Below are 18,286 nucleotides of genomic sequence, written 5' to 3'. Positions count from 1 at the left end.
TGTGAGTGTTAACCCCCCCCCCCAAATATTTTAAAAAGGCAGTTTTTATGCTAGCAAAGCTAAGGAATGATTGTATAGGGCACCTCAAGAGGAGTAAATATTGCAGACGTATTGCACTGGGGTTGGTCATGGTAAATATTTCAGAGGGGATCGTGGGAAGAGAAATGCATTAAGCAGCATTAAATCTAAAGCATGTTACTTCTCCTAAAGCAGCAGAATCAGTCCGGGATAATTAAGTCTCACAGCATAATGGGCAGAAGCGAAATAAAGTCTTGGCATAAACGTGATACCCTTAAAGACTCTGGGAGTCTCTTCTCTTCATTCCTAAATCTGTTGTGCTGTGTTGAGCCCGTTTGGACATTGTATGTTGCCTGCTTGAAAGACTTTGGCTGGTGGTTGAACTAAGCCAAGCTTCTGCTCACCTGGGTGTCAGGGTGGGAGACGGGGGTGGCGGCCGTGAGTGTGTCTGAAAGTCACTTTTGCTTATGGCTGAAGAATTAGGTTAGCATTTTGAAGCTGTGTAACGTACAATACATCTGAAATGCAAGGCTAAGTTACTGCCATGAGTGAGTTGATGCTATTCTTGAGACTGTCATGGATTTAGACGTCTGCCCCAAATATGATCATCATCCAGCAGTGTTTCTCAACCTCAGCAACTTTAAGACGGGTGGACTTCAACTCCCAGAAATCCCCAGCCAGCATGGCTGGCTGGGGATTTCTGGGAGTTGAAGTCCACCCGTCTTAAAGTTGCTGAGGTTGAGAAACACTGTCATCCAGTCTTAGGGTTAGCTAGGACAGAAACAAATTGGGTATATATGATGTGATTTACTTAGGTGTAATCACACGGTGACTCAGTATGGATCAGAACCTCAGCATGGACAAGGAGAAATCTAATATTTCCTCTTAAGCCATTCATTCATTCATTCATTCATTCATTCATTCATTCATTCATTCATTCCATCCATCCTGTTTGGGTGCAAAGGGTACATTGGCCCATTTGGTCCCAATAACATTCTTCATGTTAAGTCCAGCTTACAAAGGGGAATTCTCAACTCAAGCCCAAAGAGATTCTGATCCAGAAGGGGCCGCTGTATGGTTCCAATTAAGAAAATCCTATCAGGAACTGGAGCAGAATGGCTCGCCATTTACACCCAATCAATGAGTTGAAAACATAACCTAAAATGAACATGAGCTTCTGAAGTGTACAGAGGACACTGGCATTGCATTGTGACTACTAGAAGGTCTCCCGTGGGACATACGTGGCTACGCCCCTCCATTTTCTGTTGTTGTTTGTAGGGAAAGAGAGGTTTTATATAAGACTGTAGTTTATCTCTATGTAAGAGAAGTAGCAACATCTGCAAAGAACCTTAGAAGGGAAAATCTCTCTCGAGTGCGAGGTCTTTCAAAAGCCCACCTCGTATGTTCCAAGATCTCTACGGGTTCCTGGCTCAGACGAGACTCCATTTGTCTCCTCTATTTTGAGTTGGAATTGTGTTGCTAGACAGAGGTTGGGGAGTCACAGCTTCTCCCACCCCCACCCCCACCCCACCCCACCCCCACCCCCACCCCCTCCCTTGTGACCTGCCTTGGAAGACTCCAGTCGGTTGGCCGATGCTCCCAGGCAAGACCGGAGCATTTCTTCCCCTGCAGAGACCTTCTCTGTTTTTTTAGCGCCAAGCGCTAGTGCAGAAGTATTGTAAATGATTTTTAACTAAAAGCTAATGTGAAAAATGGAACTGAAACCAATGTAAACATGTTAAGTTTAAAGACTATTTTCAGATGTTGTAAAGGGAAAATGATTGTTCCTTGTCATTAAATCCTAGAGGACACATTTTTCCTTCTGAGTCATGATGTTATTTTAATTAGATTACATTTTATTGGAGGGTTTTGTTTTCCTTTTAACAATCTGTAAAAATACTGCCTTTTTTATATATGCATGGAAGAAAAATCATTTTTGTATAATTGTCCTTGGCAACTCATTAAATCCGATCCAAAACCAGGAGTAGTTTATTTATGTCTTACCAACATAAGACATAATGTATATCTAAAGTGCATTTATGTTACAAAAAATATAGAAAGTCAGCAGCACCAGGATAAAAGTTCATGGAAATAAATACATTCAACACAATAAATTATGGTAAATGTGACAACAAGAATTGTCTAAGTACAAAATTTTCCCCCAATATTCACAATGTTTCAAATGTGCAGTTTTGGAGAACATCTGCAGCCAAGGTTTTATTTTGAATCATTTACAATATTTACAGATAATAAATACTTTCCATATGTTCACTATTACAGAACACTGGAATAAGTTTTCCAAAAATCTCAGCTGAGGATGTCAACGCCTCCTGCAAAGAGAAGCAAAAGAAAAGGGACAGAGAATTAATTATTTTCCCATACAAATAACTGGGCACATTAATAGCCTTATCAACAGGTTGGGTCCATTGGAAGAGTTCATGGACAATGTAGGATCAGTCCAAGGATTTCATGTCATCCCGTCTCTAGCGTACATGGCTGTCAATACAATGAAATTAGTAATGCAAAGTATGATGGAAAATATCTTCCAAGAAGCTGATTCTTTGTAGCTGAGTTTTTATATACATATAGACTGTGTTTCGATTAACATGCTTAACCTGGCTACTGAATTCACCCAGTTTCTGGGCACATTATATTCAACCATAAACTAACGAAATGGCCTCTGTTTGTACGATAATCAACCCACTAAAAAGCAAAAACAGTCCCAAGCTTAACATGTTGTGCAATACAACCACTAGATCTTACACCGATCTGGTTAAGCATGTTGCACAAACATGGGCATTCACAAACAGTAATTAAATATGGGTCACATTCTAGATCACCAGTTAATAATGTTCCACTGAAGACAGCCTAAAATGAGATGTAGACCAAAGAATCTTGATCAAGGCCATCTGGAAAAAGAAACCTGCAAATTTAAAAGTGTACTCTTAAATCCAACAGCAGGCAAGAATAGCTACAAAACTGAAAAATATGTTTTCCTAACATTAAACCAGGCTGCTAAGTTCTCTGCATATTTGTTGAGCTTCGTTTGCTCTGCTTGATCATACATATGTTATCTGGTTCAAAGTCTGTCTCATGTTTATCAAGATTGGCTAGTGAGAATACAGCTATTTGAGGGTCTTGGAGGCTGAATCCTGTGAGGAATAGGTAAAGGTAAAGAAGATAAGGCTATGGAGAGACATGATAGCAGTCTTCCAGTACTTGAAGGGCTGCAACTGGGAAGAAGGTCTGCATTTATTCTCATAGTGCCCAAGTGTAGGACGAGAAGCAAGCTTTGCAGAGGCAGTTCCAGTCAGGAGGAATTTCATGACCATGACAGCTATTAAGTAGTGGAACAGTCTGCCTCATAGCATCCTGATGGCTCCATCACCAGAGGTTCTCAAGTCAAGGTTGGATAGCCATTTGTCTGGGAACTCCCAAGGTCCCTTCCAGCTCTAGGTTTTTATGACTCTTATTGGGTATATTTGAGAATAGCACGTTCCACCTCTGGAAGCCAGCCCACTCTAGTAGCCCCATTCCCAGTGCTAGTTGATCAGTGCATGGTTTACAAACTCTCACTGTGGGAGAGAACTGGATTAATAAGATCTTCTGACGGATGTGGAGGAGATACAGAGAACATTAACTTATATCAGTGTTCTTATAACATTTGGTATCTATGCTAATAAAAACAAGCTACCAACCTAGGGCCTAGGCCAGAGTTTCTCAACCTTAGCCATTTTAAGTCGCGTGGACTGCAACTCCCAGTCACTATGGGGAATTCTGGGAGTTGAAGTCCACACGTCTTAAAGTGGCCAAGTTTGAGGAACACTGGCCTCACATCTGTTTGTGGCTTAAGGGACTGCATTATCCCTTAAGCTACAAAATCCAGCCAAGCACACCCAGGATTTTGACACAACCCTCCAACGGTGTCTCTTACCTAGGAATCCACGGGAAGTTGGAGGAAACAACAGACTGTAAATTTTCAGTGTATTTGTCAACAAGCTTTTGGCTTGTTTTTCTTCAGTGATTTGAATGGAGCTGGGATTTAATCTGGCCCATGCCAGGGGGATTCCTAAATCAAGCCTATACTTTACTCTCCTGACAGTACCAGCATTTTTGGCAAATATATGATATGAGTAAATGTACTTGGCCTACGTAACAAGGGATATAAAGAGGCATTCCAGATAGCTGTGGCATTAATGAAGTTCCCTTTCTGCCGGAAACTTTCAAAAGCCTTAGCAGCGACTTTCACAAATATCACAAGACTTTCCCCTCTGGTTTGGAATTTACTAACCTGGTATGAGCTGACAGGTGGCATTCTTAGTTTATATGAACAACTAAGCGAAAACCCATTGCAGTGGGGTGCCCACAGGTACCATGAGAACCGGTTCTCATAACCACAGCCAGCAGAAGACAATTCAGAGCTAGTGCTCGCCCCTTTTGCCCATTTGGGAGAACAGCTGTCGAAGACTGTGGCCTCCTTGTTCTGTTCCTGGCTTATAAATCCCAGCCTAAGAGCCAGCTCTCGCAGAAGAGGCTCCGAAATACCTCTTAGGTTAACAGATGGAATCAGTGGCATTTTTCTTTTTATTTAGATCCGGTATCTAGACAAGGGTATGCTACTTTCTCTCATCCCCTGCGCCTCTGCTCCAATATCTTTTCTGTTTCTATCGAACTTCTTCCCTGCTAAAGGGCTGAATTAGATCACCAGTGGGTTTGATTGTATTAGCAGCACGGTACAAGATGTGACTTCCGAGGAATGAAGCACAACGAATTGTTGACAATATTTAGTGAAGGGAAGGTGGAACTTTTATGAAATTAGGCAACACGTACGTCATTTTACTGGTATGGATCATCGTGGACTCATTCATACCGTGATGTGTGTATTGATAAGATTCCTATTTGCGCCACAATAATATGACAGTCTAGCAATTTGGGTTGCAAAAAGTTATTCAGCCACTTTGACTTCAAAATCCATAATGATCCACCAACTGGTAGTGGGATCTTTTTTGAGACTCCTGCCAATTAAATAGTTTCCTGGTTCCCTAAGATGCTTAAGGACAGGGGTGTCTGCAGGAGGTGATCAAAAAAGTCAAGATACTGACCACGACAGTGTGATCAAAACTCTGCCTGTTTCTTTACGTGTTCCTACTTAAGGAATTCCCTGAACGCTGGGCAAGATCCAGTTAATAAATCACCCTTTGTGCAGTTCTTTCATTTGGAAACACTTTTCCTGACTGTTGGGAGAGCTGCACAAAACCCCAGAGCTGGTCCTGTATCTTTGCAACGTGCCAGAGTCAAGGGACGCGCACTGCTAAAGTTTGGGCCTTTCCAGAAAGTTGGAGAAAAAGAACACACTTTGTAAACTCGTAGTGAGCTATGCATGGTATTGCTGCAACAAATCTGATGGCATCTGCAAAGTAGGTTCTGAAAAATGTGAAGCTGCTATTTCAGGGTTCCTGACCCTTCATTGCTCTCTTCTCTGTGTTTAAAGGACACTCGCCAGATTTCTGTATACCCTTCATGAAACCTAAATACCCCTCTGAAAACTGGGTTTTCCCCAGGTCATTCCGAAATAAGGTCACATCTTGACTTCCCCCCAAAAAATGCTGGAAAATAATGCAACTACTTTCAAAACCAGCTATTTGAAGGAAAATGCTGAGGCGTAGAACAGATGAAAGCAGAATGACATAAAGAGACTGTCTGGCTATTAAGCAGCAAAACTGATAATGTGTTTTCTTGCAAATGTTCTCCTAACTGTTGCGTGATTAGTGCAGAAATATGCACCCCTGCCAAGTCATGAAAATAGCATCAGATATGTTGCTTTGGAAGCTGGAGAGCTGAAATTCCACATTCCATTGGTTAGAAATGGAACGGCTCTTGATTACTTCTTTTTCTCAAATACCTGTCTTAAATATCACTTTGAAGCCCTTGGAGGCCCTATTCTCCTGACAGACACTTTAATGATGGCAAAATACCTTTGAGACAAATCCGTTAGAAGGTTCGTGGCCTCCTTTGGATACTGTCAGCTACACTTTGAAGGAGCAAAACTCCACAAGATTCTCCTGCTTAACACATTTGGAAGGCTGTTCTAAATCCCTCAGGCGTGCACAGAGTCAGTGTGTACCCGAGCAATGGGTTTAATGTCCCAGCGGGTGCCTGAGAACTTCGCACAACTGCAAGGGTCCAAGCTGAAAGGTACAGGCTGACACTATTGCATGACTGAACTGTCACGTGGGACACATCCAACTGGAAATCCTTTAGGGGTTAGCTAAAAGACAAAACCGGCCAGATTTTCACTTACATTACTGCACGGATAACCATTTGTTCCATTATTATTTCAGAAAACGGTCTTACAGAATCGGTGCAAAGCTGCAGCTCTCAAGGCCTGACGTCCTCGAAAGCTTTTCTTTGTCCTGAGTGAGTGAAACATCCTTCCCTGCCCTTGAAGTTACGGCTCAGCGTTTCCCAGCAGCGACACTGGAATTGAGCTAGCAAGTCCTCATGGCCTCAGCAGATGTGACATGTGACAGAAACTGCCCCTGCTCTCTCCTGAGATTAAAAGCAACCTCAGGGCTTTCCAAGGGTCTCAGCCGCTAAGGGCACAAGAAAGCATAGCCTCGGTGCAAAATCATTACCGCAGAATGGCAGGACCCTTGGCTGTTTGGACAGACCCCTGGGAAGGGGACCTTCTGCGTGAGGGCTGAGCTGCATTACCTTGTCTTAACCGGTGCAACGCCCGAGATGTCCATTCCGCTGCCGGACCCTGTTGAGCCGTGCCGGGCCGAACGAATCCGCCGCTTCTTCTTCTCTTGCTCCTTGCGTTTCCCCGGCTTCCCTTTCTTCTTCTTTCCTGGGGGCTTCAGGGGCTGCTCCTTATACGTTTGGGTTTTGTTGGTCTCCTGGGTCAGGTGTTTGCCTTCGTCATCGGTGCCGAAGCGGAGAGTGTAGCTTTTGGCAGGCACCGCGGGTTTCGGGTTTGGCGATACCTCCGATACAGCCCGGATCTCGGCCGTGTTTACCCCTTCGATTAAGTTTTGCAGGAAGTTGCGTCTTCGTATATCTTGCAAAGACTTTCCCTTGTCATGCAGCAGCTGGTATTCGGAGACTGTCCTTTTGCTGCTCAAAAAAAAGGAGCAAATCCAGACATTAACGGTCAGTGAAATGATGTTGTCAAGCCAGTTCAGCAAAACCAGTTTTCTCTTTTTACAACAATATCACCGCGGCAAAAGAGCCCAGAATATTCCACATTCCCTCTGTAATCAACACACCTTCTTAGCCATTCCCTGCAGTCACAGAAAGTCTGAATTTGAAATGGTTTGCCAATTATCTGATACCTGACCCATTTCCGACGAAGGATCAGAAGTGACCATGGATAATTGCTAAGATATTGGGGATGTGCACCCTTCAGATCATGCTCTCACCTGTTCAGTGGAAAGAAATAAGTTTATGGGGACAGTGTTGGACCGAGATTAGCTACAACTCGAGCCCAAGATCTCATTGGCGCACTTGGCACCCTGGCTGTTCCTTATGCCAGCACTGTCCAATTTTCAGAAAACCTAGCTTCTTCCACACCCTAAGCCAGTGTTGTCCAAACTTGGCCACTTTAAGATGAGTTGAAGTCCACTCATCTTAAAGTGGCCAAGCTTGGACAACACTGCCCTAAGCCGTCTAAGGAATCCCCTCACAACAGCTGCAACTGAACCTTCAGAGTAACACCAGAACAGGCCCTTACAGGAGATACACCGATTCTTCAGCAGTTTTTAAGCTCTTCCAGAAATGAGCTGTTTGCATTAGCTTTGAAGACATCTGCCTTGTTACATTCAAATTCACCCAAGAAACGCACAGAAATGCATAAGGTCGAGCAAACATATAAAAGCAAATTATTAGAGGCGTTTGGATAAATATGGTCAACTTCTATGTTCACAGTGGACGCTGCATGTTCTAGAGCACGGGGTGAGGTTTCAAAGGGTATTTTGCTAAGGAAGCTGATGTTGTTTTCCAGGCCCCCAAATCTGTACACAGAGGAGCAGCTGAAGTCATCCCTTGACATAAAAAACTAGAGAGATGCCTCAGATATGTTCATTTTCTTTTACAACTTGAAAATAGGCCTTGCTTTCTTTCTCCTCGAAACAGCAAGCAAAGCTCTGAGCACATCTGGATGCATCTAGCTTTGGAGGGCTTTTTCTCCATAGCTGGTCTGTGATTGACTACTGCTGTTGACTCCTGGATACACTGTTTGGGCAGACGGGTTCTAGATCACTAAATGGAAAGACTCCCTCAAGCTGGGCTCAACTCCTTGTGATTCCTTAGCTTTCTTGACACGGAAGGTTTTCGCCATTGCCTTTCCTTTTCCAGCTTCCCAGTCTAACCTGCCGCTCTGGATCTCCCTAGTGGTCTTCCTCCAAGTTCTCACCAGGCTGAACCCTGCTTTTCTTTCTGGGATCAGCCACTTGCTGTGGACTCAAGGCTACCAGGGTTTCTAAGGGCTAGTGGGACACATGCCTTCTCAATACCTTTCTTCTCTGAACACACTTTAATATCTTCCTGATGTTTACAGCATGGACAGGTTTGATTTGCTTGAGGTTTCTCAATTTTAGGATAATTAAGCAATGGCTTAACCAGGCATTTTGCATTCAGTCCATACTGGAAGAACTGTGGTCCAGAAAAAAACATATTGTGGTCCAGAAGGTGATCCTGGGAATAATTAATGATGGGAAAATGTGTGCTTGGCCTCAGGGTAAGGTGGCTGCATTGTCAGTTGCAGGAAAAAATAAAAGGTGGGATTGTAGGCTATTCCAGTGGATGCCACAGGTACTCGTCCTTCCGGTCTGTCAGCAGCAGAGACATTCTGCTGCTAAGGCATTCCTAGGGATTAATTCCCTGCCTGAATCTACAGGAGGACACCGATGTTTCCACTCTATTTATTTGCAGCTAATGGATAACCCCTTAATCTCTTGGACATGCTGAAGGACACCAGACTCCTTCTGATTCTGGGCTAACATAGACTAACACGGCTTCAGTGAAACATATCAGGGATGGGACGAAATCATCTCAAAAAGTCATTGAGAACTGGACATAGTCTTACAGTCAAGGCAGTCCAAATTACTGAAACAAAAGCAATGTTATTACCACACTCAGCCCCTTATGGATTATTAGAGCAGCTTATATCGAAAGCTGGGGGTGCATAGTTTGCTCAGTCAAGACTTGAAGTATTATGGTGCAATGTGTACAAGGAGCCTTGGGTTTGAAGATATATTAAAGATTACAAAAACTTGGCTTTCAGGGTCTGATCTGAGGAGCTTCCTAGACCAAAGGTAGCATTAACAGCCAAGAGACAGAGCTGTGAACTGGAAGGACCATACCGGAAATCTCACTGAGACAGTCTCTTTCTAATAATAATACTTATTCTCCCCTTCACAATTGTGCAGATTATAGAGATAAGACATATAAACTCTTCTGAACAGTTCAAGAAACTATATGTGTTTTTTATGTTATGTTTAACTGCTCATTCATCCATGGAAATTATCATAAGGTTACTGACAATGCATGAAGAACAAGCATAAGAAATTCCCTCCTGCAGATGTTGGGATCAATGATCAGTGGCCAGTCCAGCCAAATGCCACTTCAACCTAAATGGATTGCCTCTTTCCAGGGAACCTGGCACAATCCTGGTTAGCTGAAGTTTGTTAAAGTTTGTGGCATGAGCTAGACCAAGAACCTGACTAGAAAGAGGGTTGATATCCTCCACTGAAAAGGACTAGCATTCAAATGTTTTGGGTGAAAATGAAGTATACTGTTCGATGCCTTGTAAAAGGTGGCAGGAATATGTCTATGACCACATTCATGGGTGCACGATAGCTCAACCACAGTGAACCGTTGGATGTGTTCTTCAACTTAAAAACTGCAACATAGTGTGGGGAAAGTCACCATTCATGCATTCCAGTTCGTCTTAAAAATACACATGTGACTTATATCAACTCTTGATCTAGAACAGCCTTTCTTGCACTGAATTCCAGCTCTTTAGTACCACCCTTTAAAAATGTGTCTTAAGCCACTCTATCCTTGTCCTCTGCTCGTTCCATTAAGACTGCCACTCTCTTCTTTGAATACATCAGTATTTTGACAAGCCAAGTATTTTGGGGTTGTATGAGTTTAGCTTTTATATCATGATTATCAGACTGTCTATAGCGGTGTTTCTCAACCTTGGCAACTTGAAGATGTGTGGACTTCAACTCCCAGGATTCTGCCAAGGTTGCCAAGGTTGCCAAGGTTGAGAAACACTGGTCGACAGAGACTCCTATTACAGTCCTATTCATTTTTCCTAGAATGCATTCACAAGATAATGCCTCCTTTCTTAACATTCTGAATTCTCAGCTGTTTTGAACTTTGAATACATCTGTATACCCCTCTGACCACATGATGCATACAGATACCCAAATCTCATTTTTCTCTCTTTCTTCCCCAAACAGCACTTAAGGCCCACTTGCAATCTTTTCTGGGATAAGCATGCTTTTCTCATCTTTCAAGTCATTCTATAACGGATATGTACTTAACGTGAAATGGATTAACTGTTTTTGTCACAAGAGCCCCTTAATCTCATAGAGGTTTCTAACCATGCAGATAAATCTAATTTTTTTTAAAAAAAGGATCATAAATGCAATAGCAAGAGGCAGTTTGGTGTAGTGGTTAAAGCCACTGGACTAGAAACCAGAAGACTGTCAGTTCTAGTCCTGCTTTAGGCATAAAGCCAGTTGGGTGACTTTTTAAAAATTAATTAATTAATTAATTAAATTTATATGCTGCCCATCTCCCCCAGAGGGTGACTCTTGGCGGCTCACAATTAAAATCAAACCTCAAAAACAGTTAAAAATATAAATATCCACATTAAGTTAAAAAATCAAACTATATAAAAAGACTGTATACATAAACCCCTGGGGCCAGTCCTTCTCTCTCAGCCCCAGGAAGAAGGAGGCAAGGGCAAACCACTTCCAAAAATTTTCCCAAGGAAACTACATGGACTTACTCATGTAATTGCCACACGTCAAGGCTGACTCAAAGGCATCAATCAATCAATCAATCAATCAATCAATCAATCAATCATATCAACCTATCAGTCCAAGTACTGGGAGAAAACGGCGTTCCTAACAGACTATTCTTAGGTGCATGTTTCAGACTCTGTCAGACTACATTATTAAAATACTGCTGTGGAATATATTTAAATTTCAAATTTTAGTTGTAAGCCACCCAGAGTTATTTGGGAGTCAGGCGGCCTATACGTTAAACTAAACTAACTGAATTCAGATGTCTCTCTGTTACTCAGCATGGAGATCCGAGCTTTTCTATGAATCTGTATCACATTACCCGGTGCTATTCTCAAAGAGGTAGCTTTTGCCAATGAGTATCACAAAGATACTCTCTTTCAAAGAAAATATTTTGTAGATGAAAAGTTCCTTTGTCCAGCTATTCTAGTGGTGGCGCTGTTTAGCGTCGGAACGTTCCCCATCAGGATCAAGAACCATCACGAAGACATCGGTGCACCATGGCTCCAGTCAAGGTGGTGGCCTCAGAACCGTTCCTTAAGGGAAGCTGGGTGGGAGACTGAGTCCAAAGCGGGGGGGGGGGGGTCTCTGTGCCAACCTCACCAAGCAGACTAAGTACAACCTTGCCCGTGGATCTCTTTCCCCTTTGGCGATTCCAGCCCGTTCTTTCAGGCAGGAGAAGACAGGCTTTTAACAAGGTGCAGCTGTCTGCTGGGGGAGAGATGCGGGAATAAAGACCACAGGCCTCCACGAGAGCTCCGTACACTTTAAGATAACTTGTTGCAACCGCCTTCTATATTTCACATTTTAAAACCCGCCTCCTGTTTAATTCTTCCCATCTCCTGTGACCGTAAGGGGTGAGAAAGGATTAAACTTCTGCTCTAAACCTAATCACCAGAGTGGATTACTGGGTGGAAGAAATGGTTCCTAAAAATAGTGCCAAGATTGAAGAGTTTGGAATTGTTTCGCTAACCCACTAGAGGTCCCTTCCAGCCTGTAATGAAAAGTAGTCTGACCCCAAACCAGATGCAGTTAATGCAATGCTAACATGCGGTGAGCAATTCTGAGTGAAGGGTTGAGAGTTTATGGTTTCTCGCTGCCCAAAAGTACTCACACAAATTACTGTATACATTGTACGCTGTGTTCACAGAGCTATAATTCATTCCCATGTACACAGCCCTGACAACATCATCACCATGGTCGTGGGGTTAAACTGCTAATCCCCAAAGGGGAACTGGTTAACCAGCCATCACTAGGCAGTGGCCACTCTTGACATCTTGATCCCCCTAATTTAAAACCTCGTCCTCGTCCTCCTGAGTGAACCGGCTCTCTGTGACTTCGCTTCGCTTCTCTCTTGCCCGTTCGAGGACATGTATGCCAAGGAGCTCTACAGATCTGTGAATACCCTCTGCATTTCCATGTTCATTAGCTCACGTTGTGCCTTCTACAATTTATCCTTTGTTTCCAGAGTGGGGACCTCAGAGACTGCCCGGTGGACTGATGCTGAGTTAGACATCCACAGTCAAAACAGCTGTTCTTTGGGGCAACATCTGACTTCTGTTGGGTCTGTTCAGGAACATTGCTGCACCAGGTGGGTTTTAGTATGAATGCAAAGGGAATGAGTGCAGATTTGCAAGCAGCGTTAGAAGGGAGCGGGTCCGGCTTGGAAGCAATGTGCCATTCACCCCTACACAGATTTAGAGACCTCATTCTAATCCCAAATATTTCATGCAAGGGAGAGAATCGATGCAGGTTCAAAGGAGGAGTTTCTGCAGTATTAGAGTGAGCACCATCATCTCCAAAAAAAGAAGCCTGTTCAAGCCTTAGCCCTTTCTGCATTTTGTAGACTGCTGTGTGCATCTCTTAAAATGGGCACTTTATACCCAGCTTCCTGGATCCCCTAAGAAGAATTAAGCCCAAGTACAGAATTTTTGGGATCATGTCTTCTGCAACTGGGGATCCAGCACTGTGATCCAACCACAGGGTGGAATTATTGATCTGGGTGGCTAATCATACACTCCAGTCATCTGAGTTGTATTATACACAAACACGGTGGGAGCGAGGGGCATTTGAGCGTCCCCTCTTGAAGCCAGGGGTCCGTCCCCATGTTCTCTCTCACACGAGCGCCTCTTGCCTCTCCCAATCAGCGGTTTAACGAAAACTTGAGCATTTAATCCTCACTGGCACAAGCCCTAAATGGAGGTGAAAGCCGTGATTTAAGTGCTATGTATTTTCTCCCAGAGCGCTCTCCACATTTCTGGGATCTGTGCCAATGTGCCTATGGCCGTCTTTAGCATCAGAAGTCTCTAATGTGCCTGCTGTGATAGTCTGTAATAAAAATGCAATCTCTGAGCGCATGTAAACATGCACACTGGAGGCTCTACGCTGACACTCCCTCCCTTCTCTCTCCTACACATGTTCCCATGTCCTTTAAGGACAGCTATTGTTCCTTTGACACACCGCAAACAAGTGGGTCACTAAGGAGCCCTGGTAATTAAAAAGTTAGGAATCTCTCATTAGGGAGGCAGAGAGAAAGGGGAGAAAAGACGGAGAAGTTCGCGGTCTGCTTCTGCAGGGGACCGTCCGCGGTCCGTCCCTTCGCTCAGTTACCCCAGCCTCTTGCCTCTCCCCCGCGAAGGGGCAAGCGCGGCCCGGGGCTTCGCGCGCTGAGAAGAGAAAGTGCGGGGCTGCCCCATCGCCTCCGCGGCGCGCGGTCACCCCAGGCAGCGGGCGCCCGCCTCCCTCCCCGCGCTCGGCTGCGGAGGAAGCGAAAGAGCGACTTACAGTCGGCGTCCGTTCCCGTGCCCTTCCAGGGACCGGCCGGAGGACGGCAGGCAGTAACTCAGCAGGACGACCACGAAGCTCCACTGTTGGAAGTGCCGGGGGAACATGGTCGCTCTCGGGCGGGACTTCGGGACCTGCGGAGGAGAAGCGGCGCTGAGCGAGTGCGGAGCGGGACGCCAGCAGAGCGGCTAGGCTGGGGGGGAGGGCGCCAGGCGCGGGCTCCCCGCCCCCAAACGCCAGCCAACCGCCCAGGCGTCGGGGGGGGGGCGCGGGGGAGGCTCGGGACGCCCCTTCGAGGAGGAGGAGGAGGAGGAGCGGGAGCAGGAGGAGCAGGACCCTCCAGCCAGCAGGGGGGCTCCCGCCCCGCACCTCGCTCAGGTCCGGAGCGTCTGGCCGCTGGGCTGCTCGGCAGCCTCCCGCCCGCCGGGATGGGAAGGGGAGGCGGCGGCGGCCAGCCTGGGAAGCCGAGGGAAGAGCAGCCGCGCCGCCCCGCCGCCGCCGCCGCCGCCTCCTCTGGGAACGGGCAGCCGGGGAGGGGAGGGGAGGGGACCACCCGCGGCCCGAGCGGGCGACGGAGCCCAGGCGCGGGCGACGCGATCCTGTGACCCGCCGCCGAGGAGGGCGCGGACCGGGGCAGGCAGGCTGAGCCCCCGAGAGGCTGTGGGGAGAGGCTGCAAATCCGGGCTCGGTGTTTGAGGCACACTCCCCGGAGGCAGAAAGCTAGCGCAGCAGCGGGAGCCACGAGCCCCTTCTTGCCCGGTGGACGCTCCGCGAGGCCGAAGCTGGTGACAGGGAGGGTGGGAGGGAGGCAGAGGCCCAAACGACCCGGAGGGCTGCCCAGTCCCTCTTCAGCTGCACCCTCACCAGGCAGCTGGAGCAGCAGCTCCCGAGCCCACCCGAGCCTCGCCCGCCAGGGGGGTTCGCGCAGAAGGACCGGGCAGGGAGAGGCGATGGGGCCGCCCACGAATTGGGCCCCCGCACCCCCGAGCCCTTACGCCTGCTCATCCCGGGACATGGGAACCAAAGTCCAAAACCGCAGCAGGGAGCAGGTCGCCTATTTGGGGTGGGGGGTTAGTCAGGGCCCCCCTCGCCTGCCCGGCCCCATCGGGCCCAAGCGTCCCAGGTCCCCCTTGCCAGCCAGGAGTCCCGCTCTCGAAGCCAAAGCTGTGCTCGGTGCAGGTCCAGTTATGGGGGGGGGGGCGGCAGAACCCCCTCCTGTCATTCCTCCACTCGTCTCTGCAGAAAGTGATCGGAGAGCGGCAGGTGGTGCTTCACCTTCGCCCCCGCCCGCCAGCTGTGCTCAGCTGAAGGCTGGCCACCCCCCCTCCCCATTCCTCCAGGAGGCCCGTCTGGCGGGGAAAAGCCGCGGAAGGGCTCCCGGTCTCCGGCTCTGGGAGTCGCTGTGAGGGTGTCACGTCCAGGTCAGGGCGCCCTCCAAGAGGAGGCCCGGGTGGGGAACGAGGCCGCGCCCTTCCCCGGTGTCCGGGGATGGTTCGGGTGGGGGAAGCTTTGCCTCTGAGGGGCTGCCGGCCAGTGTGGCCAAGGGCCGGGGACGCGCCGGGCCAGCCCGGCCTTTGCCGACGGGGGGCCAGTGCAGGGCCGCTGCGCCCGGGATGCGGGCGGGGTCGGGCCAGGGCCTCGCGGCTGCTGCAGTCAGGCCGAAGGGTGGGTCGGCCCGCTTCTTTGCGGCTTTTGCCCACTCAGCCTATCAGCTTAGTTTGGGAAGCGGGTATTGTGTGAACGCTGCCGGCGGTCAGCCTTCTCTCTGTTCAGCCGGGCGCGTCGTGAGGACGCAGCTCTCGAGCCTCCCCAAGAAGCTCTCTTCTCGGGCTCAGCTGATCTCCCGGAGCTATTGCAGACGCGGCGTGGCCTCCCTGACCTAAGAGCCCCGCACGCCCTCGCACAACGTCCCGACAACGTCCCTGGAGGGGGCGGACGGGGGTGCCCTGGCTGCTGACGCACGGAAGGCCGGGGCGAGCGCCCTGCAAGGAAGGCCGGCCCCCACCCGGCGCTGCGGAGCTGTGCTGATTGCTCCCCCCTAAAATGAATGGCATCAGCTCTCCTCTCAGCCCCCTCGCTGCGCCCGCCCCGTCCAGCCCTTCCCCCTCCGCCCCGTTCCTGCCACTCGGCTCCGGGGGCAGAGAGTTTCTCGAAACAACCCCGTCCCCAGCCTGGGGGGAGCGTTGAGCGGCTGGAAGTCAATAAGGAACCCCGCGGGACGCGCTCCCCGTCCCCCCCTTCCAGTCTTCACCTTTTCCATGCCCGCTCCTCCTCCTCGCTCGCTCGCCCCTTCGGACCTCGCCGGGCCGGCAGGGCAGGGCAGGGCAGGGCAGGGATGGGCAGGGCGGCGCCCCGGGGCGCGAGGGTTCCTTCCGCAGCGGGTCAGCGACCGGGCCGGCGGGCGACCTCTCCCCTCCTTTCTCTCGCCGGGAAGGGACGCGAGGAGAGCAGGTGCGCCTCGCTGCTCCCTCCGGAGCCACTGGAGGAGCCGGGCGGAATCCCGGGCTAAGTAGGACCCCGGCCGGGGGGGGGGGGCTTGGCTGGGCGACCCCCTCGCCTTAGCCCTGAGAGGAACGGGCCCGGCGCACCCTGCCAGGTTCAGCCAATCGCGGCGCGAGGGAGGGGCTCTCTCGCCGGGCGCTTTTTCCCGTGCGATATTCCTGTAAACAGGAGGGGCAGCCTCCCCCCGCCCTTGCTTTGCATTGTAAAACAAGTTGCCTCTTTCCCAACGCGGAGCAGGCAGGCTGTGCCTGCTGGAGCTTGAGCCGGGCATCCGCGCTGCTGGTTGGTGCGAGGATCGCTTTCGTGCCACAAACTTTCTTGTGGGACGTCTAGAAGCAGGTGGGAGAAAGAAAAGAGGAGGAAAGGGAAAGGGAAAGGGAAAGGGAAAGGGAAGGAAGGAAAGGAAAGGAAAGGAAAGGAAAGGAAAGGAAAGGAAAGGAAAGGAAAGGAGAGGAGAGGAGAGGAGAGGAGAGGAGAGGAGAGGAGAGGAGAGGAGAGGAAAGGAAAGGAAAGGAAAGGAAAGGAAAGGAAAGGAAAGGAAAGGAAAGGAAAGGAAAGGAAAGGAAAGGAATTGTGTCAAGCCTTCTGTCTGGTCCACAGACCTTCCGCAAGTCTTCTAATGAATGGCTTTCAATCTCGAGGAAGGCAAAGCGTCAATTATTTAATTCAGAAAACCTGTCCCTTCTATATATAGCTGCGTGCTGAGCGCTCTTGGCGTGCACCGTGTAGACTGTGGACATGGCAAAGTCCCAAAGGAACGAGGGCAGGAGACACGCCGCGGCTCCGGAGCGCGGGCGGGAGCGCCTCGGGCCAGCGGTGAGTCCCAGTGAGCTGTCCATGGTGGCTACAGCCCAGGGCTACCCGGCAGAGCTCTCTCGCCTGGCAGGGGCGGGCAGCCACGCCTGGGCGAAGGGGTCTTCCCTGTGAACGCCATCAGAAGCTGGCACCGGGGAGACCCCCGCCTGCAGAGGTGCCGAAATGGGCGTCGTGGTCCAGTGGCTGGACATGCATAGCTTCTATCTGGGAGGCAACTAATATGTGTCCAAGCCAGCCGCTTACGCTTCTCCGTGAAGTTTCCTTATCAGTGTGTTATCTTGGGACAATTTCTTCTGGTGACTCAGGAATTCACGGAGGACCCAAAAGTGGCCAAGTCCATCTCTCTTGGCTTTGGCACCCCCCATTATGCCTCAGCAGGCATCTCTTGGTCCATTCCACCCCACTGGGAATTTCTTCCCAGAACTTCACTTTTCTCTCTCCTTCCAAATTCCCTTCCCAAAACTGATATTTTCAGGGAAGCCAGCTCCTTAACTTTGGTCCTTGTCCCAATGAAAGAAGTGTCACAGTATCGAACAGGTACTGTGTCTCTAGTTGCCTTTGACTCTTCCTTTCCGCACCAAACTCCCCTTGGTTGTCATCTCAGCAGGGAGAACTGGCATAAACTCACGGTGAACCAGGTGGGAAGTGAATTGCTTCACTCTTTGAAATTCCAGCATTGGGAAACAGCAGCTGGGAGCAGAAGGGAGCTCTGCAGATCCTTGGTCCCCCTCAACCAAGTCACATCTGTGCAAGCAAAGATGCAGCAGAAGGCTGCCCTTAATCCAGAGTAATTAAAACCAAGTAATACAGACAAGGTTATATCTATGACAATGTACGTATATGCGTGCTTATATGACAATACAGCAAATTCCTGAAATTGCATTCTCGCTTTGCATTGTCATGTTAAACAGAGCGCTGTTATCCCTTTACTCAGTCCTTAGACTTCTTAGGCTTAGAAGACCTTAGAAGAACAAATGCCATGAGCTGAGTGTTACTCCACTCAAGAAAGTCTCTTGGTTTTCAGGGGCTGTGGGGTGGAAGACGTGTGAGGAGTGAGCTCTCTGAAGGACCACGCTTCAGCCCCCTTTCGAGACCATCTTCCAAAAGTCCTTTTGCCACCCAACATG

General features: G+C 48.8%; 1 protein-coding gene across 1 annotated transcript; it reads right to left on the bottom strand.

Annotated features, from left to right (window-relative positions):
• Positions 1-2,203: 2,203 nt before the first annotated feature.
• On the bottom strand, positions 2,204-16,303 carry PTHLH (parathyroid hormone like hormone). The gene is made up of 4 exons (XM_088145962.1): positions 16,093-16,303; positions 13,842-13,975; positions 6,733-7,134; positions 2,204-2,348 (listed from the first exon to the last, which is right to left on the bottom strand). The coding sequence occupies exons 1-4, from the start codon at positions 16,099-16,101 to the stop codon at positions 2,339-2,341; spliced, it is 555 nt and encodes a 184-aa protein (XP_088002088.1). The 5' UTR covers positions 16,102-16,303; the 3' UTR covers positions 2,204-2,338.
• Positions 16,304-18,286: the final 1,983 nt, after the last annotated feature.

Source organism: Python bivittatus, unplaced genomic scaffold, assembly GCF_059951505.1.
Source record: "Python bivittatus isolate LINGU-HERP-01145 unplaced genomic scaffold, Pbiv_v1 ctg000010_np1212, whole genome shotgun sequence".
Classification (NCBI taxonomy): Eukaryota; Metazoa; Chordata; class Lepidosauria; order Squamata; family Pythonidae; genus Python; species Python bivittatus.
Note: the sequence above shows the minus strand (reverse complement) of the source record. Positions and strands in the feature narration are given on the sequence as shown.